Below are 23,659 nucleotides of genomic sequence, written 5' to 3'. Positions count from 1 at the left end.
ACAGTTATTCAGCAATTATCTGGTAACACCAATGTATACTTAAAGGTAAACGGAGGAAAATGTTGCATATCAATGAAAACAAAGTCTGATCGTGCAGTAAATACATCTCAAAATCCATAGAATTCATACTGGTTTTTAAGAAAGACATTGTGAACAGAAACTCGAAGATGCTTCCAAACTTTACACTGTAGTGTATATGTCTGTGCATATGTGTTCATGTGTATGAAACAGAGAGTAGTACAGTGAGGGATACTGACTTGGCTTTGAGTCCATCAGTGCCGTAGGGTTGCAGCAGGTACTGATGGACGGTCTTGTTCCGTAACGTTCCCGCCAACTTGATTTTCTTTCTCGATCGATGCAGGTTGATGATGTAGATTGTTATGGACCCTCTCACATAGTTATGGCTGTTAAAAAAATCATAATTTAAAAAACCAAGCACTACAATAATATTCCTTCACGTTCAGAAAGGACCATCAGGACACGGCAAGAAAATAAAAAAGGCTCCTCTCCACATCTGTTAACGGGGATTTATCATATATTACATTGCCATATTGAATAAAATTCTCTATAATTAGAGATGACTACAAAGAGAAGCTACTCTTTGATATTTCTCTCTAATATAGTAACAGGATAAAACCACGTCCTTGATCTAATCTGGATCAAAAGGCTTGCCGAAAATTAATACAGCAAAATAAAGCATGCTCAATAAGAGAACTCCTTCAGACAACAACCTAGCATTCATCATTGCTTAAAAACTCATCATCCGTGTTTAGCAAAAATCATATCAAACCACATTCAACTTTATCATCTCAATAAAGGCTACCCGACGCAAAACCCCGCTTCACTTCTACTGTATCCAATATTAAAACCTGTGTGGTTCAGGGTCAGATGAAGGGTGTGAACACAAAGGGCAAGACTTCTTGAGTTACACAGACAACAGTGTTTGAGTCCCTCTCCTTAGGGGAAAGCACTGGGGACACGACTTAATAGGAATACTGGCCGAAGGTAAATAACTAACCGAGACAGATAAGACAAACATGATCAAATCTAATAAGGGCCCAGATATGAGCACAAAGACAACACAGCTGTAGTGAATACCACATGTCAGGCCTGGTGTTTACAGCCAGAGCTAAATGGTCTGGTAGACATCTCTCCCGGTTACCACCTCCAGCATCTCATATCATCAAAGCTATCTCGGTTCAGCGTTCTTGTGGGCACATTACGCCGAAAAACTCCTAATATTCAATATATTATACCACTTTTCAGAGTGATAGATCAGATGCTTAGATGGAGGGAGAGATAAAGATCTCTGAAGCCTTTCAAATGATGAGGCTCTTAGAGATCCAAATCATGAACATAAACATGTGTCTGTGCTGTTTGATGTTGGAGCATCGCAGGAAAAAAGAAACACTATGCAAACCACGAAAAGGGGTAAAAGGGCAGTGAAAATCAAATATCTAATCTGAAAGGACTTTTCAAACCACCGAGTGCTTGGATACATTTATATTCTGTGCTTTCCAAGACAATACAGTCAAACAAGCACGACTACAATGGTTTGGTCACTTAAGAATCGACTGTGTAAAACCACAAATTGGCAGAAATAATGTCAGCTGAAGTGGCTTTGGATTTGAGACTCTTTAGTGCTTTACTGTCTGATGATACGGGCTGATTGACGTCTTGAGTTGGGCTGAACCCCCACTGCATGCCGTGAGTTTTTTCCCCCCATATTCACCATACATACCGAGCGAGTGAGTCCACTTGTTGAAAACTATCTGAAATATTTGAGTGTGTGTCGTTTGTTATGCAACTCCTGCCCGTTTATCGAGCATCTATCTGTGCAGCGCTCCACGATTTTCTAAGAGATGCTCCACCTGTAAACGAGACCTGTCTAGAGTAAGGCCGTAAGTCTAGCCTGGTGCTGACAGCCGCTGACCTGGGTTAAATGATAACCTTGAACAGGCCATGGTGGCACTTTTTATCTGCTCCCGGCACAGACTGCCTTATTGTCCCTCCCCCTCCCCCTCAGATATCCCCCTCCAGCCAATCCGAGACGGGATAAAGGCCAGGCACACCTTTCAGCGGCTCTTTGACGGCGAGGAGACAGAACCCACGCACCTGATAAGTGATACCCGTTAAGTTTTATAGGCTCTGAGCTGTGAATGAGCGGGTGTCCGCGGTCTGCTTATTTATGGGAAGCCAAATGGGCCGGCTGGGGATTTGGTTCTTCCCCACCTGGCACTGAGCCTCAGGTGTTTGCAGGAAGACATCGGGAACCTTTCTAAAGAGCAGCGGTCTGCTTTCTGTCGAAATCTTCAAGGACATTCCCAAAGTATTGCTACGCCTTGCTGAAGGTTGAGTGTTTTGTCATCTGTCAGATTCAAATGGGGAAAAAAAACCAGCATTCATGCAGGTTACAAACTAATCTAAGGTAGCTGAGCTGTAGTATGTACTTGTAGTAGCTGGTACAGTGGGCGTAGATGCGTAGCTTGTCTCGGATGACTCGTCCTGGTTGCGGTTTCCTCTGCAGTCCAGCCACCCGCACACCCAAAACCCTTGGACCAACCAGACGCTTGAAGACCAGAGAGAACCAGTAATCCTGTAAAGGCAGAAGAATTACACACAGAGAAACATATTAAGCATTACTTTAATGACAACACGAGTTAATATTCTCATTATAACCCTCAAAACAGGATTTAAGTGGTTGTTTAAAGACACAATATAAAAGTCAGCAGGTAGGAAAGGACAAAATTTAACTGTTGCTAACTGTAAACACATTCAAACCAAACACACTTTTTTTTTAATGGAAAAAGACTTGTTATTACAGCAATATTGCATTTTAGGTTCCCTGAAAGTGAATATTGCCAAAATCTCCATTTTGTTTATCCAGCCATCATATGTCATCGAGATTGTAGAAACAGATTAGGTTTCGCAAACTATGAGGATTAAGAATGTGCCAGCAAAGCAGCTCTTCTGTGTGAACAAAGCAGTCCACAAAAGTATCAAGTGTAAACATGTGAGCACTCTGACATTCAGCGTTTAGTTGGACCCGATTGTCCCCGTATAACATGGCACGTCGTATTTAACAACCACTGACCCGTTCAGAACTGACAAGTCTTAAAAGTGACATTTCTCCCAAAATATTACGGTAAATCGTAAATGGCTGTTTTTCTGTTGCCGGCGTTGAGTGGTCCACCATACTGAGTCGCACTCTATAGGCTACACAGACTCAACACCTCTCCGAGAGACCCAGAACAACATGTGCTCCTCAGGAAGTTCCCATGCAATCCTGCATATGGCAACATTTAAGGGCTTCTTTTTTCCACGCAGGCTTTAACTTAATTTGCTGCCAAGGCATCGAAGTAACAGAGCACAGTATAGAACAGTATCGTGTTGGCCATGACCAGAGGGATGGATGGATGGATGAATGTACGGCCAGAGCTACGATCCATGATTATTACATAGTGTATAAAACAAAGACCAGATAGGAGTCTGGAGAATTGTTTGTGAAAGATAGCCAGAGTGATGTTATACTCTTGCTTTGTGATTAGATTTCAAAACACATGTAAGAAAAACCAACAATAAATTGATATATTTTAGTCTGTGGTTGCGCTAGAGTCCCTGACCAGAACGGGAATTGGCGGGACACAAGACTGAAATTTTCTGAGAATCACCAGCTGAGGCACAAAATGCTGTCTTGCTGTTTTTCTCCTGACTCTCTCCTCCTCGACAGACCGAGAGACAACCTGCACACAACATACACCAGACACCACTCAAAGCTCAGCTGTGGAGAGTTTGCGGTAATAGCACGATAACAAGGCGAATGACAATTAACCTTCAGTGTTTAGCTTAACAGAACAAATGAGAGTCAGGCTGGCTGACTGAGACCCTGTTAATCTCTCTGAATTCAGCGATTAAAGTATGAGGTTCCATTATGTTTCTGCACCAAGGGGGACATTCATGATTTCAGTGTTTTTAATTTACCTACATCCATAAAGAAGTTAACAATCTTCCATCTTCTTCATGCTCTAATTGGGCCTCTCATAAAATAATAAAAAGAAGAAAGAAAACGCTGAAAGTGAAGACAAAAAAAACATGCAAGAAAAAATAAAAATGGGGGGAAGGGGCTGCAATTAAAGAGAGCCTAAATTGTCGTATTTTCCTGCTTTGTATATGGAAAATAAATATTCTGTCTTATTTACAGACAGATACATATTTGCTTACTGTCAATCAGACTAATTTATGCCCACTGAAGACTGAATCTTTAATTTAGGAGCTCTGGAAGAGATAGCGGGCATATGTGGAGCGAAAACAACATAAAATAGCACAAGGCAGCATGAGTTGGATAGTAGAAAAAAGCAAAAAGAAAGGACAAGGAGGGGGATAAGTGTGGAAAAAGATGAAGGGTCTGAGTCGTTCAGCGGGCTGGGGGCTCTGAGTGGATTCTACCAATGGTGGAGTTATCCTATAGGGGAAGGGGCCAGGTCATAAATTTCCCATGCAGAGGACAGGTTGGCCCTGCAGTGAATTCTCGCAGCAGGCAGGCCGGTGCAGCCTTCAGACATCCAACTATGTTAAAAGCATAGTGATCCTAGCGGGAGATCGGCATTCTCCGAAAAATAATGGAGGCGACGAGGGAAGAAATATAAAGCCCTCCTGATTGTTTAATATCTTATAGCTGAAGTGAAGCATAAATAAGTGTGTTCCTGCCAAAGAGGCCTAATGAGGGTTTCTGTGAAAAATTAGAGTCAGATTTTGCAGAAGTGAGCAGTTCATAGCCCCAACAACAATAGCAGTTAAAATGGTATACTGGGGTTACCAATAATCATTGCAGCAGCCATTTCTGATCCATCCAGAATAATAACAAATGTCTGATACATGTCTTGACTCCATTATGTTTTTCCTTTATTGTGGGAACAATGATTTACTGTCCAAGTCATTACTGTAAGTCTCTCACCCCTGCTCTGCCCCAGCTTATTGTAAATGCTTTTTAATGAATTTAATAACTCTTTTTTATGAACTTGGCTCATGATAGCGTTTTGTCACTCTTTCACACTTGAAATGAGATCACTGTTACATTAGGAAAAGATTAAAAAATGTTTTTTATAAGAATAGATTAGCATCATCATTATTGTTATTATTAATAATAACACAGAAACATCATGACCTCCAAAGTATGCTAAGTGTTGTTGACATAATTTCCCCCTCATATGCTGATCATGCAAAGCCAAATATAAATAACGGTGTATTTCAGATATTTAATACAGTATTTTGGATGGAGCTTCTTGTATTTCTGTGCCTGCATGTTTCTGACTCCACCACAGGGGAACTTGGCATTGAGCGGCTCCATTCCACACAGTGTTGCTGGCTATTTTACCAACATGCCTGCGTATCAGAATCTCAGGTTGCAAATCTCTCATCAGGTCGACTGTCCCGCACAGAGAAGCACACAGTTATGATGGGGGTCGAGGGGAGCAGTGACACTGTCCTGAGCTACTGATAACGGGCTAAAGTTACACGGCATTTCACCCCCGCGTCTAAGCTCTCATCACCACTAAACGCCTTTCATCTCAGCTAATAGCTCCCACGGGAAAAAGGTGACATCCAGGCATCGGGTCTGGTACAGAAGAGTCCAGAACGTAAAAGGAAGGGGTCAGGTCAGATCTTTATTATTATGATTGGGGCCTTCATCTGTTAAACTAAAAAAAAGAGAAACTCACGGGTAACGGGTTGAAATGCTGGTCCACAAGATGCGTGTATCCGTAGTCAAAGAACGAGTGACGCAAGACAACATCAATCCCCTGCACAGCAGCCATCCCCAGCGTGTTCACCCACCTGGAGTACACATGAACACATGAATATCGGGAGTGCTGTCAGCGTCTTAGGTTGTGATATAAAAAAAAGGAAACATACTGTTACACTCACAGAAATCCAGCTGCGTATGTGTCAGAGAGGTTATTGATACCTCCTGCCCACGCTGGCCCCAGTCCACCGAGCCACACCTTCTTACCAGGAGTGTGAGCGTTCACCACCTGCAACGAATGATGGATGCAGGTTTATTAAAAAGTCCTCACTGCGATCAGCTTTGTAAATATTATTTTGTGCATTTCACATTAAGGTCTTTAAAATCAGTGCATCATTTTCCTCTCTAATGTGATTACCATTACAGTAGAATCAAACAGCTTTTAGGCATAATCCAGGTAAATGTTTTGGTTTTTTTTTTTTTTTGTGGTATTGAATGATTCACCAAAACATTAGATCTGGCAACAAAACAGTTCTAACTAAGCAAATAGAAATATCACGTTGCACAGAGAATAATAAACCACATGTACACATACCAGGAGCACAAAACCCGATGAGGGCACAGAAGAATCCCACTTCTCTTGCCTTTCCTTGACTGATTTAAGTTTTGTTGTTTCTTCTTTTGCTTGGAGGCACTGAGCAAGTTTGCCACAGCAGCTATAGTGCTGATATGTTACTTCATGGCATTCATAACCCTTTCGCCCTGAGGGCTCACTGTTGTGGTTTGAACATGTGGCTTCTTCATCAAAAGAAGTGTCTGAGGGCTGAACGATCCATAACTTGGCAAACTCAAAAGAAATGCAAATATACAGTGTGACCGAAATTTATTATTATTTTATATCTTCGGTTAAAGTGGTCTAGAAGTCCAAACTGGTAAAAGCTGTTTAATAGTGAAAAAGCTCAGAATATGACCTTGCAAATAGACACTGGATATTAACTTCATTTTATATCTACAGTAGTAATATAGAACCCACCCAGAATATGAAAAGTTGTGGCAGATATACCCAGTCTACATATAAGCTGAGATAATTTATCACAGAGGTTCCAGATTTTAGGGGAAATCTAAGTACCTTGGTGACTTTGGTGATCTGCTCTGTCAGTGTGTCCAAAAGACGTGTTTTCAGGAAGTCCTCCGCTTTGTTCACTCTGCCATCCATGTAATAACTGTAAAAAAAAAATAAAAAATTCAAGAAAAACACTGTGAGAGAAACACTCTATGTATGGATTTACAATCTGAGGAACAGACATATGATTTATTTTCAGCACAGATGGTGAAAATACGGTGTTGATATCCACCCAGACATTCACCCGTCTCCTTAAAATCACTTTACATTGTATTAATACAAGGTCAAAGAAGAAACTTTTTAATATAAAATGAAACCACCGCTGAAATGCACATTTAAATGAAAATTTAGGTGAAGTTGCATCAAGTACTTTCACAATTTGTTCATAAAACAACATCCCTCCCCATCAGAGACTCTCTGTACTTCATGCAGGTAAACATGTTACTGTTTTTATAGTTGGTCAGATGATAAATCTAGGACCTTCAGTCTTCAACACTTTGGTAAACATTTAGTGTATTGTCCTATAATAACATATACAGTGCAGGTAAATGACATTTTACTGTGAAAGGAGCAAGAAGCATTAGTCTGACACTGGATGCAGGATGCAGGTTTAATTCTGCCATCGGCCACTCATTTCAAGCAGCTTTATCCTTCCTTCTGCTACCTTTCATTTGCTACGAGAAGTTTTGCTGATTATTTGGACCGTGCTTTATTTTTTTGTTTGTTTTGGCAGATTATTCATTTTAATCCCAGTTCTCATCTCCCCAAATGTGCAAATGTACACCAAAACAATTCTCCCTGTCACTATTTTGAGGGAACCCTTTAGCCACATCCTTTACTTAGCCCCGCCCAGGACGACTGTGATTGGTTTCACGAAATACAAACAAGCCAGAGTGGGGTTTTTCCCCTCCACGGCAGAATGATAGTGAAATGCAGCCAGATTATTATCCTCTACAGAATGGGCTGGCAAAGTGAGACTACCCTAGAAGAGACTCTCCACCACAATTGTTGTGGCTAATTATGAACTCCACTTTTAAAAGTATAAACCACTAAACTTTCATAGGTCTCAATAGGACACAATAGGATCTCACTACAAAAGCTATGATGAACGGGGGCTGACACATTCAATTACGCTTTAGTGCACCAATAATCCACAACTGTGAGGAAATGTGGTCTTGCATAAGACAGGAATTGAAAGCATTGACTGCGCAACACAGATATCAGTGATTCGTTGTGTGTGACAGATAGAAACACAAGGATAGACGATAATACGAGATGACGTTAATAGAGCATAATGAGAAGGAAATTTATTGGTAAAGTAGTTCGAGCCAAAGTCCTGAGGAGCATCGCCCTGCGGGTTGACAGAAATCTTCTGCAGGAATCCAAGAAACAGAGGACAACAACCGCACATTTGGGATCATCTTTTGTAGTATCATAAAAAACCCTGATGTCTTATTTTCTCGTCATAAAAACAGAACTAAAAACTCAGAGCATTTGTTGCATGAATCTAATATCTACTTCAAATTGTAGCCTATCAATAAATAAGTCTGTATTTCACGCAGTTGGAGCTTTTAAGTGGAAAAGTATGAAAAATACCAGGACCAGCATTTCTGAGGACACACAACACTGTTACAACTGGAGGCAGTTAAAGACGCATTCCCTTGTTTAAGTGTTCCAGCATCCTGTGTCAAATTAGAATACGTCAATAGTTATCTGAGAGAAAAATTGGGAATTTGAGGGTTTTATTAGTCGTTATAACAGAATCAGATGGTGCATCATGGGGCATTTGAAGCTTCATTAGCCAACTGATCTTCATGACATTACAGGTTGTAAAAGATTTTACTGCTCAAACATTTTCCATCAAGTCATTCAAAGACAGTGGAAGTCGAAAGGGTCTTTTTATAATCTCTCAGTGGTGTAATTTTCATTAATTGAACTATATTTCACTAGAATTGATCTTCTATCTTAACATTTATCATTTTCTTTTTGCAGACAGAAGCAGATTTTGAATGCTAACCTCTGTTTATGGGAATAAATACTACATATAAAGAATTTCATGAACATCCAAATGCAAATCACTTGGATTTGGTGAAGGATATTAACTTAATAATGGTGGAAAACTCTATCTGCACATACTATAAACACTGATGTCATACACAATGGCCAACAATAGACTGTAAATGCACAAAAGCAACATTAAAAGCATCATGCAGAGGTAAACTGCCTCAAACATAGCAGCTGTTTTTCTTCAGAATTTTTAAAGTAACAAATGTTCGACCAGCTCTTTTTAATCTTTAATTAAGTTACAAATAAATTGTGTGCCAGTTTAGATTCCTTTCTCCAAACTATGACAGGAAATTTACTCAGAGAAGGATAGTCTGCGCTTTTCTTATTTAAAATTGTAAAATGAAATAGGAGGGACAATGCCAGGGTATTGTACTGTAATTACACAAGAAGACCATGTAATCATAACAACAGGGGCATCTTATGTTTCGAAAACAAAAGTCAAAACTCTGCTGAACCTGCTTTGTAAAAGTCTGTTGAAATGACAGATGGGTCAACAAAACTGCAGGAAAAAAAGAGCTGAATTAAGTCTGTGTGGGACGAAGCGGTGTTGCAATCTGAGCATAGCCTCGTTGAAGCTGGAGAAGTCCCAGGCTCCTGGCCTCAGATTGTAAACAATGCACGAGTTAAGTCATAGCTTCACACAAATTATTTGGTTATCCTGCCATCTTTGCAGAGAGCTCACAATAATTCTTCAATGCGGATCCCAGGGAAAGAAATTCCAGCTCATATATGGAAACAAATTAGAAGAAAACTTCCAATAGCTGCATCTCACACCAGAAATCAGTATGAATTTCAGCTACAATCTACAAAAGTAACAGGTAAGAAAGCAACATTAACTTTATTCACTCAAAAGTAAAGCTTTGTGGGATTTTTCTTGGTTCAGATACCCCCTCAAAGAATTCTTACAAAAACAATTATTTGAGTATTTCAAGCAGGATTGAGAGGATCATAGTCTGGTATTCAAGTTAAAGCTCATAAATTTTCATTTTTTTCAAAGCAGCATTTGGCATGACACTTTAACTGCTAGACTGACCAGAGTCCAATAAAATGCAAAAATGAACAACAGTGTGACTGAATGTTTTTAGACCAAGACCCACTGGGTCAGCTTGTTTTACACAGCTCCGTCTGAAGCAGAGCCACATCAAAGACGGCTCTCTGACAAAATTATCTGGCACAACATCGGACACAAGTGGAGGCAGAGGAGTATCCTGAGTGGAGAACAGTAAAAACTGCACATGTAGCATCAAGCATCTGACTTACCAGGAGATCTGAGGTGAGCAGAGAGGTAGCGTTCTGTGATGTGGACCAGTAGGTTACATCAAATCAATCATTCATTAACTAACAGCAGAAGCATATGTAGCTTCTCCTGGAAATAGAATAAATTTATAGTCCCTCTGTGAGTTTCCAAGAGATCAGCAATCTTTAACATCTCGTTTATCTCCCATCAGCTATAAATAACAGGCACACCACTGTCAAGGACCAAGAAAGACGTGGGTATAATGTGGCAACGTCAACATCTATGTTCCTGAAACAGAAAGTACAAGAAAAACTTCTGATTTCCTTTAAAGCAACCATAATTAGTACAAGAGGTGCTCATTTTCAAAAGCAAAGCTTGTTAAAGTCCACCTTTCATTATGACAGAGGTTAGCAGAGGGGGGCTGCTTGTTTGCTTCACACTCAGATGTTCGCACCACTAATACCCCACTGCTGGAACAATTAGGCACACATTACGTGCTTTTGCCCAGGGGCATTTAAACAGCAACTCTTGTGGAAAAGGGGAAATTTGTCTCGCTCCCTTTTCTCGCTCATATTTTCACAGTTAGAACTGGTAGCTGTCTGGTCACACACACTTTTGATGGGTTGAACTCCCTCGTCATGCACGGGCCCCTACAGGTAAAGCAGCTCATTATAAGGTGCAGTTAAGAGTCTGATTGAAGTGGATGTTTGTCCAAAACCACAAAGCAACCTCACTGTAGCGCTACTGGAAAAATAACTCAAAAGGGACATATCTCTGTCCAGAAAAGATGTCCAGTCAATGACAAAGTTTCCACTGGAACTAATTTCCAGATAATTGAAGATACGATTGAAGAAACTTGCATTGAAACTGTTGGCTGCACATTAAATAAGATTCTCTTTGTTAGATACATCAAAACATAAGCAAATAAAATCCCCCAAAGCATTCTGCATGAATACAAACCACTTGTAGCGAGTGACAAAAATGCTTTCCATCAATTTATTTAACCTACTTAAAAACATATCTGGTTTAGGGTTAAAGTGCTCTAAAAGATGCTCATTCCATAAAGTGAACAGAAATTTAACACTGCAGAAAGATGGGCACTTATGGAAAGAGACAGAAACATCAAAAGAGAACGACTAAACAGCACGATCATGTTTTGCTGGTGAACCCAAAAAATGTATAAGCAGTAACTGAGACAAGATGCTGCAAATGGGGAACAACAACACTGTGGAAATTTACCATAACATAATAACCACATATCATATGTTTCATGATCTGGAGTTCTGAAAATATTTCTCCATGTTTCATCACCACAAGAGCCAAATGATCACCTGGATGGACTAACAAATCCATACCTTCTCTAAAGCAGTGGGTGCGTATTTCTCAGCCTTTACGCCTGACTCAAAAACAACTTGAGACAGCTGCAGCGGAGTAAAACTTATACCGTAGACGTGTTAATGAGTGTTCCCCACTTTTATTAGGTTGGCTTTTTTTGTAGAGGTCAGAGTTTCTGTCACGCAGCCTTGGTTAAGACTGGAATCTGGACCTCTAGTGTAAAACGGGCTAATTGACAGAGGGAATGAGCCAGAGCATATGGTTTGATTTTAACAGTGTGGGTGGTGTTTTTCTAAGCCTTACTGACAGCCCTTCCACCTTCCGTTTCTTCTAATTTCTCCTAATTAGACCTGACCTTCACCTTAATGACCTGCTCGCTCAGTCGCTGGGGATTTGTCTGAGCTTACGACGGGCGTGACTTTTTTTTTAATATATATATATATATATATATATATATATATATATATACACATTTTACACATGTGAGTAGAGAGTCACAGATAAAAACATGGGGAAAAGATCAAACCACTGCTATATTTGTATGCATTCCTGCAGCATGTGCAACAGACAAATGGCAGGTGTTACTAATTTAACACACACACACACACTCTCGCAGGCTTCTTTTCCTGTTGTTCCATTTGCAGGATAAACACGGCTCTTCCCATTATGCATCAGTCTCTCTCAGTAACAGTGCTAATGATGGCTGTTAGAGGCTACTGCGTGTACTCACTGTGGAGGCAATGGTGCAAAAACACACTGTGGATGGTGTTGTTAGATTTATGCTCAGCAACGTCAATAGTCTGCCGTTTCTGAAGACAGAGAAAATAATAAAATAGAAAAAAAGGGTAAAATACCTACTGTTGCCACGTAACTGCATCTACAACAGAGCCAGCGTTCTTCATGAACCTGAAAGTCAGGAAGACATAGATATATTTAATAAATTGGATTCCAATCCCCCAAAAAACACAAAAACCTTCCATTATGATTAACATGTTACCCATCAACTTAACTGTCAATATATGGGAATATTGCAAGAATCTTTCAGAGAGGAAGGCAAGGAGGGTCTAATATAGGGTGTAATTTACCAAAAAATAAATACATTTGAAAGAAAAATTAATTTGAAAAGCAAATTATTAGATAGGGCAAAAGCCAAATGTCTGACAATAATCTATCCAGGCAAAATGAAGGACATACAGGCATATGGGACTAAAACATGGCCATGTGTCACATGTTTATCTACAAATGAAAGGTTTACAGTTGCACAGCTTAGAGTTCCTTCCTCAGATTCAGAACCTTTCTAGAAGAAAAGAAATCTACATACTATCCAGACTTTTTATGTACTCTGGATGTGGCTGGCATCAATTTGTGGTGTCATAGCTGTACATAATGATAAAAAATACTTGCTTTTGAAACTGTCGTATCTGTCAGAAATTGAACAAAAGTTCATTTTCGCTTAGTGTCTTAGGTGATATGGTAAAATTATAACCATGAGCGGGAAAAAAAGACCCCTACTAGTTTTGTGAAACAGTAAACAGCGCTGGAGCTGTTTGTGTTTGCTTTCAGTTTGTTAAATACGACCTCCAAACATCCCGCGAGGACATGAAAAAAAACGCTATGAACCCGGCGTACCTTTTAATGGACTCGTCCTGTACACAAACACAAACATTCTCAGTTCCTCCTGCAGCCTGCCTTCCTCCTTCTGAGCTTTCGCATCTGTGTGTGTTTCTTGGTTCTACCTGACCCAAATCGCTCCTTATTTGGCTCTAACAGCTTGTCAGACATGCCTAAGTGTGTGTCTCTAAACATCGTGTCACAGAAACACAACTTTCACCGCTTGGGCTTGTTTAGTCTGTGCAGCTCCGATATTTGGACTGTTGAGCAGCTCAGCAACTAATTCATCTTATTTCCTGAGAGCGGCAGAGTGGTCGGGCTGTCAAACACGAGAGCCAACCCCTCGTAACAGTGTCAAACACGCAAGAATTGCCCCGTCCTTAAATGTGACACTCGTGACCCACGGATACTCCGGCTCTCCACTCTCCATCCTCCTGCTCCTCATCTCCTCCATCCTCTGAGAACTCTGCTCATTAATCAGTGCGATCCACATGCAGTAAACCCACCGCCGCACGCAAACACACACCTTTTATTTACGAGTGAATTTAAACTGTCAGCGCTCGGTGAGATAAAAAGCTGTTCCTAATGGTTTCACTGAAGTAAGTACACAGAGGAGGGAGACCCGTATCAAATGATTCTCTCTCTGTTGTTGTCGTCCAACTACTTGTCAAAGTGTGTGTGGCTGCAGAGGGGAGCTGGAGATAGATTCCGGCTGAGATATACTGAGACATTAAACTGTTCCTGTTCACGTAACTACACATGAGAACACAGCATTTCATTTTAGGACACATTAAGTTGCCTTTATGGGCAGTATTTTGGTTACAAAGAAAGCTTCTAACTGTTTATCTAACAAGCTAAATGCAGAATTATATATCCGTCCTCCATCACTCCTAACAGTCTTATTGTCTGTGTAAAAAATAGTCTTTTAAATCTCCTGAGACAAGAGTGAAGCTTTGATTGCAGCTTCCTTTCAGGCAAGCAGAATGGGAAAGTAGATGTTTTCTTTTATGCTTAATGCACAGGACAACCTTTAACCTGCAGGCTAAGAAAAATAATAAAGAAATGTGCATTTCACTGATAGCTAAGACCAAAATCTGATACACTAGCATGTCATGTTTATCAAATTCTCATTTACACGCTAAATATCTGAATGAAGTTTTTAAAAAACACAAAATATTTAATAAACTACGCACCATGTCATTTTTAACAAACATATGGACATTTTGCAATTTTTTATTAATGTCTAATATTCATCCATAATTCTATCTTCTCATCTAAAGACATAGTTTACATCACTACAAAGGCATTTTCTCAAAATATTTTTCATGTGTTCATACTCCAGCCTTTGCATACAGGTATCTAGAGGAGGAGGACTTCTTAAACAAATCTGTTTATGAATGTGTTTAAATACTGCTTATAATTGCTAAAAGCTGTCAGCATTTCTTTAAATAAAATTCAAAATTTGGGTTTCATCATCTCGACAATATTAACGTATTTTAACTTCAAGGAAAAAGCAAACATCCCTCCATAAGGTTGCACTTTACTTGCTACACTCACAGAGCTGTGTATATACATCTGATGTTTGATTTCCAGCCAGTGTTTGTTGTACGGGGCCACTGATGCATCCATTTCAGTCAAGTTTGTTTCCATTTCGACAGATAGAGAAGCTCACAAAGGCTTAACTTTTGGAGGCGATGCTGTCATCCATTTGGTCGAGAACAAAAGAAAAAGTTTTAAAAAAGTGACACGTACAGTAACATCCAAAGATAATCTACACACCTACATTTCATGCTACAGTTAACCTGAGGGTTTTGGTTAGAGATAACATGGTCAAGGTGCTGTTAAAGGATATTTTGCAGATTGGGAATTTAACTTTCGATTGCCTATGAATATTGGACTGTCCAAATTAAACATTTGTGACATTTTATGATAAAGTTTATCCCAGAATTTTCTCATCTGTGGTCCGTGAGTCAGCTAAGTTGTTGGCAGTCAACTAAATGCACGTTGTCAGAGGAAAGCTGGTTGAAGAGGAGGAAGAAGGAAGGCTTTTCATCTGGTGTCTTTAACTTGATCATCTTAAGAAATTGTTGAAGTTCTTGCACAGTGAGCCAGTTTCTTATAAAAGTTAAGATTACCATGGTGCTATAAACTGTTTCATTTAGGATGGTTATCAAACCAAAAGCTACAATAATAATATGAATTTATGTTACGGAAAATGTTATGGAAAATAAGACAAACACCAGCTGGGGTGTCCAGGAAAAAACAGATAGAAAGGCCCTGACGTTCCAAGTTTCAACACAAATAGTAACTGACACTCCATCATCTGTTGTACTACTACTGTGTGTTGAAATGTGTACATTTTGTAAATTGACTTTTAATATATGTAGTATTTCTATAGATTTTAAATTAGAAGTGTTTTGTTTATAGCATTGTAGAGCAAGTATTTTTTAGAGTATAACTTTTAATGTTAATGTTAATCTGGTTACTAACTTGCCTGTTTTGTCTTTTTGTTGTCGTATGTAAGCTGCTTGAATTTCCGTCGGGATTAATTAAGTATCCATCCATCCATCTATTCATCCATCAATCCATCCATCTATCCATCCGTCTATCTATCTAGCTATCCAATCTATCAATAATTATAGCTGGCTGAAACGCCTTGGACGAGGCAACTAACTGAGATCTTTTATCAATAACAAACAAAAACATCGCTTCTGAATGTAATTTTGACGACAGAGAATTTAAATGCTTTGAAAAAATGAACAAGAAAGATCCTCCACAATACCGTATAGCTATAATGTAACTTGTCAAACAACTGGTAAACTCAGTAGGTTAGTAGTAATCCAGAACATAGGAAGCTATTGTAAAAAAAACAATGTTTACCTCAGGAAAACAGTAGTTCAACAGTAGCATATTAATTTACAGAAAAGAAACTACCTATATGATTGTTTTGCTTGTGCTTCTTGCTGTAAAGACATAACTACAAGCCATGAGATTAGAATCTCAGCAGAGGACAGGCTGCGGTTCAGACAGACTTGTTAGATAAGCTACCAGAGTCAAGCCGAAGCTGGTGCAGCTTCTGGGTGAAACCAGCAGGTGGGACATCATGCCGTCACGTTATCAATCAGATGACACTTTATTTAGGCTGACATGGTATAACTGAAGCTGAGACCCTGAAACCTGCAGAGTGGGAATCCATAAACACTGAACACTACTGCAACGTGTGTGTACGTGTGCACGTTAAACACAGCAAAGCTCAGTAAAAGTCTCAAACTGCTGTCGCATACTTTCCACTACCTTCCCCCCTTTTTTATTTCCGAGCAGGATAGCCTAACAAGGAGTGGAATCCTGTCCAATCGCAGTTCTTCCTGGTGACTCACCCGTCCAGCAGCAGGATGGCGTTCTTCCGGGGTCGTCCTGCATTGGGGCCGAAGAGGTGAGCTCGGTGGTAGTAGCGCACAGACTGCAGCAGAGTCCGCAGTTTGGTGTAGTCCTGAGCCAGTTGGGTGCTGTTGACCGCGCGACCCACCATGCTGCGGTAGGCGTTAGGCTCTGGAGAGAAGAGATGCAGCACAATGAGGCAGAGCGACAGAGCTTTTCTAAGCAACAGCGGGGAGGAGGAAGAGAATATTGTTGTTGCTGTACTCTGATCTTGCTCTCTTAGACAGCATCCGACAGCCAGTAGAAAAAGGGATAATTGGGCAATTCGCAGTAGTACAGACAGATGGACTCGGTGTCAGGGGAATGGTCCAAGCACGCAGGGTGGCCTTGCAGTTTCATTAAACCAAAGAGCTGGTTTCCGCAAAAGGAAGAATACCTAATTTTCACTGGCCTGTTTCAGGTTGTGCAGGTTTGAGCTGCAAAATCAAACTTTCTGCTATGTTTCACACGTGTATGTATCTGTGTTCTATCCCTGAGAGCTATGAGAATAGCATTAGTGAATTTCAAAGAATCACCTTTCAGCTCCCTGTCTCTTCACTTTGTGTCTGCACTGCCTGGAGGATTGACTTGAAATGATTACTTTCGCCACGGTTAAAGTCCTCCATAAAATGTTCACATGGTCCAATCAGTGGGATTTTCATGGTAACTTCAGGCTTATCCTAAGATAAAAGCTGTTATTGTGAGTTTTGCCACATATGAAATTAATGGGAACGTGAAGTGATGGGCAGCAAGCGGACTGCATTCCTTTTATCCCTGAATGAGCCCCCATGTTAACCCTTAAACTGCTGAATTTGCACTAACAGTTTGCTATGAACAGTACAGTTACAACAAATTAAAAAAACATACTTTATGATTTCAGTGGAGAAAATGCAATACTGCAAATTCCTTAAAAGTGCATAACCTTAATTAATTATGTAGAAAAGGTGACATGTACAAGTATAAAGATATGCATCGGCACCTTCAGAATTTTTTGTAATGGCACACATAAAAAAGCAATAACTGAATTTCAGGAATTCTAATATGCTTTGTAGTTTAATTACGTCTGAGAATTGAGTAATCTACAATTCTACAATTTCATTTAGCAGAAGTGATCTGATATTTATATGTTTTAGTTTCTAATTTTAAGGTTGTTAATCTATTGTTACTATCTGAGGTGCATAGACTAGTACAGGCATAGTTAATATTTTGGTTATTTGGGTTAAAAATAGTGCAGGAAAAGCAGAATATTTGAGGGGGAAATTTCACCAATAGGTAAGACAACCATAGTTTACTGATGATTTTAATTCTGAAAATTGATGTGTTATGATAATTTATACAATACAGCAATTTATACTACAAAAAAAAGCCGTGGGCCCCCTGATTTCCTTTGGAGTTGGTCTCTGTGTGTTTTAGAGCTCAGGTAAGGTTTTGGTAAGTGTTTATGTTCACTTATTTTGGTTTGGTTTAGAGTAACATTTTAACGGTGGTTTAGTATGAAGCTGCATTCAAAGGCAGACGTTTAGAAACTTTCTTATGATTCAAGCTGCGCCATGCGGAGGCATCTGACCCACATTCATTCTGCAGCATCACAATGGCCCCAAACACACAGCCAGAGTCACAAAGAACTATTTTCAGCAAGAACAAGAACACGGAGTCCTCCACCAGATAGAATCCACAGAGTTCTGATCCCATCATCATGAAGTTCATCTGGGATGACACGAAGAGACGGAAGACGTTCAGACGTCCTGAAATACAGACCTGTGACAAGTTCTCTAATATGCTTCGGATCGCTCTTTGTGCAAGTTTACCTCACCATTTTAACCCTCATCAGTACACCTGGTCTATGCAGACCCCAGGGGTATATAAGTCGTCATATTTTTTTATTTACAAGTTGGATTTTTCAGTCCCTTTAGGTAGTTGTCACCCACATAGTTGCCATCGCATAAAGCAAAGCTTATCTGATTCCAACCAGGTTTGTGGTGTACATATAGAAGAATCATTTGGGGTCCATGGGGAGCCCAGCCAGACCCCAGCCAGACCATGCATCCTTTATTTATGTATGTTTGTGTTATGTTGCTCTTGTGATGACTACTTCAGCTGCATTGTGTTTCATTTTAATTCAGGAGTTCTTACACTAACTACTGTAAGCAATACACGTTTGTAATCATCAATAGTAATTTCATTGTTTCTTTCATATTTGTATCTATAGACAACCCATGTTTTAGAAAAATATACATTGAGAGGATATGGACAGGTACAGAAATGTGAAATAGATGAAATACACTTGGGGTCCAGCTGGACCCCAAGTGTATGGATGAAGTAGGGCTTGCCACGTGTACTGATGAGGGTTTCATGCAAAGAGGGTTTAAATGTTTATTAGTGTTATCATGAAGTTAGTCGTCTGAATGCCAAAGCCTGTGGGCATGTTTAAAAGGTATGCCATCTTTTTAAAAAATGCCAAAATTGCAGTTTGTCAGAGTCAGAAACTGTTAAAGCAAAACAGATTCATTGGATTTTCAACTTGTCCTTGCACTACTCATCTGAGACATGGCCATTTTGTTGGAAAACTTCCCCAAAATTAAGCTCAAATTCATAACATTTCATCAAAATCACTTTATTGTGTCTGAGTAAAAAAATCACCAAAAATAAACAATTTTCACTATCCAGATTCTATAAAAAATTAATAAAAAAAATGTGTACTCCTCAACACAACTGGGAATCCGTCAGTTGCTCAGCTGTAGCTACTAATTTAGGCTGAACTGCAGGCTGTGTTTACACAGAGCAGATACAGAGACAAGTATGGAGACAAAATGAAGATGTAAGTCATGAGATAAACACCACTCCCCATTGTTTCCCAGTATTGGTAACACATGTGGGCACTATGAAAAAAAAATCATAATACTTTTCCTTTATGGCATTATAACCTGGTTATACAGCGCATGAGACAAGTTTGAGTTCTTTCTACTTCTAGTCATGGCTGTGCTGTTTCCATAGATGGAAAAATGAGCCTACAGTGAAGAAAACTAAAAATCCACAGAAACTGCTTCAGGCCAAACGGTTAAATGTAATCACTATTTTTGAAAACATCCTCATTTACTGTACAAACTGCAAATTTTTACTCTGTAAAGTCAAAATCTTGCAGAGTTCACAGATTACAGAGGAACCTGTTAAATAAAGTCTAATGTATTTCCACTTGCAGCACAGTTAAGTAAGAAAATCCCATCAAGTAAAGTGGAGGTACTTCAGAACTGTGTGTCAGTGTCAGCAACACTCACTCTAAATATAGTAGCTGAGGAAAAGCCCACTCAAGAACTTAGTTTTTATTGGAGATTTAAACAGGTCACTGTGTTTAGTAGGCAGTATGTTGCAGTACTGACCGTTGCCCAGCTCCCAGGAGATGTTGTACTTCTTGCCGGCGCCGTACTTGAGGAGGCTCAGGGTGGAGGAGGTGTTCCACGAGTTGTCCGGGTTTCTGTGCAGCGCGTTGAGCCCCAGGATCAGGTGCAGACCAGCACAGTCGGCAAAGTTGTACAGTTTGTCTAAAGACCTGGCTGGGAGAAACCCACAAAGCAGTTGTAACTTTGATTCTTTTTATGCCTCCGCAATCATATGAACATGATGGAAAACACATGGCACTTATGGATCTACTGATTCTCATGGCCCTTCATTCTATGCGCTCGGGTATTACTCTAAAACCATAGCTGTGGTTCTTTCTGCACCACAGCTATGTACATTGCAACCAGCTCTGTTTCCGCATCATCTCATTAAAGAGAAAATAGGAAACTCCAGCAATTACTTTCACTGAGTACAATGTCAAATCTGAATCATGCATACATTGAGATATTTCATATTTTATCAACTTTAACCCTTTGAACTGCTAAATCTGCAAAAAAAATCTAAGCTTAAAATGAAGCTTAAAATGAAGCTTAAAATTGTTATATTTCGGTGATATCACGCATGCATGCATTTAGTATAACCAAATTCTGCAAAAAACAAACAATATTGTGCTTCTTGACAAGACCATATAATCATTATTGAGTCAGTCCCCCCCCCAGTAGAAGTGACATTTTTGGACATTTGGATATATTTTGTCCATTTGAATTCCAGGTTGTTGCTTTTTTAAAACTCTGCTTTCATTTTTCTTTTTTACACTTTATGTGACAGTTTTGTTTTTAGATGAACCTGGAGAAAACCCATGCATGCACAGGGAGAACTTGTGCAACTTCATTTCTGGTTGAATTGACTGTTTAGAATGTCAGCTGACCATAAATCTGTGTATTTTCTCATCACTGCAGCTATATATGTGATCATCACATAGAGATGGATAACAATGTTCAGCAATACACTTGGGAAATATTCTGCAAGCAGCTGCCATTCACCAGGTGCTGAACTCCATCTTTGTGCACACGTGTCCATTTGTACATGACAGTCGATGTTCCGCTCCAGCAACATTCAGTGAGAATCCAGATGGACTGATTTTCCCATCACAGACTCCTGCGGTGGTGCAAAGCATCAAGCACACGATTGTTCTGCAGCTGACTGTTAACCCACATTTTTGTCTGCTGTCTCCATCAGAACATATTATTCTGGCTTTGCAGTAAAGGACAAGGGCGTACCACAGATGTTGGCATATGGCGAGAGTGCCACAAGTATTTGTTTATATTTTAATGTGCGACTGCAAGCTGCTCATAAATGCCTCAGGCTGTTGTTTTGAAATTTAATCTGTTTGGAGTCATCCCATTAATGTAAATATTACCCTGAACTCCGACCCTCACTTCCTAGGTTCAACGGGAACCAGATGAAGACTGTCCTCGTCTGGTTCTTGCTAGAATTTGCCCTCAAACCTGGGCCTGGCACCAGCTGAGTTTGACAAATGATAGTTACACTGAATGAAGTGAAGACAGACTTGGGTGCATGTGAGGTTATTCTTCTGAGCACTTGTCAAAGTGTTGAACAGTGCAGTTTAAAATTAGCTGCAACTGTCTGACATGAATTCATGAACACATCTAGACACTGAAACAATGCTTTTTAAGCCATTCCTGAGCTCAAACACGTTTTTTCAGTCAGCGTTTACTGTAAGTCTTTATTTCCAATAGAGCGGCATTTTCCATAATCCAAAGAGCAAATAGTGCTTATTGCAATAATCTGCTTTCTAGCAGGACAAGACCTGAAAACAAGCATAAAAATAGCTGTATTGCACACAGCATTTTTCATGAGTGCACTTCTCTGAAGTAAACTCTCTGTTCTCCAACTCATTAATAACCACCAATAATGCTATTATCATAATTGCTATTATCATAACTCCTTCCCTCTGTGCTTAAATCATAGCAGTGTCTGTTTGCAAGCGCTGAGTTGAGGGCGAATGAACAGAGAAAGTAACGCCAGATGTGGACTGCCAGGATGAGTGATTCCAGGCCTTTCCTCACCTAAGATCTGAGCAGAAAGCTACTAGCCTTGTTGCGAGACACAGCTAACTGGTCTGCAAACATAATAAAGGCATCATTAGATGCATCCAGCTAGTAAAGAAAATGCAGTTTCTCTGCTGGAAGGCCCAAGAGAAACACGCACAGTCAAATAAATGCCTTCGTGTTTATGCCAATTAGGTTTCAGGGGAATTTTACAACTGACTCTACAAAACCACCTTCAAATTAACTTCAGTTTTGAAGGGAAACATCAAAAGCAGAAAAATAAATGTTTTGCAATTTAGTTTAATACTTGCACTAATTACATTTTCCATTCACAATATCATAGTCTGGAAATTCATCTTGAATGTATAAAGTGGATCATAGAGTGAAATAGGTAATGTCATTATTTTATCATAGCCAAAAAGTTTTGTGTACCTGAAAGTAATCATTTCTTGCCTTAGATGTAACTCTGATGTCCCCACCTTTCTCTGCACTCACCCCTCCCCAATCACTGAAGCTCAAACGCACACCAGCTCACTTCCTACTCTACACTGTAAAACTACTCTACACTAAACATCAATGCTCAGCCATGGTGTTCAATGCTTATTTCACTCGTGATTTGTCATTTGGCATATAAAAAAAACACCATATGGGCATCTTAACAAGGTAAAAAGCTTGATTGAGGTGCTATTTAAATGAACGATTAATATGTAAAAGCTGGAACTGACACTAAAAATAGGGACTATTTTAATGGAATAATAAGAAAATAAAACAATCCACATTCTGTTCCAGTTTCTCAAAATAATAGTACATGAAATATTTTGGGGTTTTGGACTGTGATAGGCATCTTTTCACCAGTATTGAAACTTCTTAGACACAGATTTAATGTATTGATCAGAGAAATAGTTAATATAACAGAGAAAGAGGCTAACATTTGACCATGTTCTCAGTGTATTTACTTATAAGAAGAGCTTGTACATAAGAGCACAACATAAATTCCCTTGGAAGAGTTTATCCCTTTAATGACCTCAGTTAGTCTGTTGGTGAGCTCTTACTACAGTTTATGTTGCACACATTAGCAATAGCCCAAAGACGACATACCGCAGCCCTGGGCAGCAGCAAATAGGAAAGTGTTCTTATACACACAATAGAAAGCCTTGAAGCTATAAGTCTTGATCAGAGGAAATAACTGACATTAAAACATATGAATGAATGAGTGTGTGCATGTGTTGGCTATTAAAGCTCAATATCACACGTGTGTGACACTGAAGAGGAGAATTTAATGAATTATGGAGATATATTGAGAATTTTGAGTGACCGAGCAGACTCACTTTCCCAAAAGGGACCAATAGAAATGATCTACTGTTTCAAAAACACAGATAGAAATAATTAATCCAGCCCGCCTTTAGTTTTCTGACAAATGGTGTTCACCTTAGCGACAATGAGCTATGTCTTTGAGTTGCACCATTTTTCAGTGGGCTGTTTTTTAAGGTATAATAAATGCTTCAAAAACAGCTCTTACATGGTTTAAAATAGGTCTCAATATTTTCAAGTACACATAACACAATGAAGGCCTGTTGAAGAGATCAGGCTTTACTGTACCCACTTAGCTGCACGATTCTCTTTTATCTTACAGTCCAGCCAGAAACAAGCAGAACAAACCCAGAAAGCTGTGTGTGTGTGTGTGTGTGTGTGTGTGTGTGTGTGTGTGTGTGTGTGTGTGT

At 39.6% G+C, this 23,659-nt stretch overlaps 1 protein-coding gene across 2 annotated transcripts in view; it reads right to left on the bottom strand.

Annotated features, from left to right (window-relative positions):
- hpse2 (heparanase 2) overlaps positions 1-23,659 on the bottom strand; it is a 59,848-nt gene that overhangs the window by 4,855 nt on the left and 31,334 nt on the right. For both annotated transcript variants that reach the window (XM_035954943.2, XM_023284935.3), the window contains exons 4-11: positions 19,908-20,081; positions 16,491-16,662; positions 12,361-12,408; positions 6,870-6,963; positions 5,923-6,029; positions 5,718-5,832; positions 2,451-2,596; positions 258-404 (exon numbers count right to left, since the gene is read on the bottom strand). In XM_035954943.2, coding sequence (XP_035810836.2) covers positions 258-404; positions 2,451-2,596; positions 5,718-5,832; positions 5,923-6,029; positions 6,870-6,963; positions 12,361-12,408; positions 16,491-16,662; positions 19,908-20,081 — 1,003 coding nt within the window. The remainder of the gene's footprint in view (positions 1-257; positions 405-2,450; positions 2,597-5,717; positions 5,833-5,922; positions 6,030-6,869; positions 6,964-12,360; positions 12,409-16,490; positions 16,663-19,907; positions 20,082-23,659) is intronic.

The sequence above is a fragment of the Amphiprion ocellaris genome, chromosome 16, assembly GCF_022539595.1.
Source record: "Amphiprion ocellaris isolate individual 3 ecotype Okinawa chromosome 16, ASM2253959v1, whole genome shotgun sequence".
Lineage (NCBI taxonomy): Eukaryota > Metazoa > Chordata > Actinopteri > Pomacentridae > Amphiprion > Amphiprion ocellaris.
Note: the sequence above shows the minus strand (reverse complement) of the source record. Positions and strands in the feature narration are given on the sequence as shown.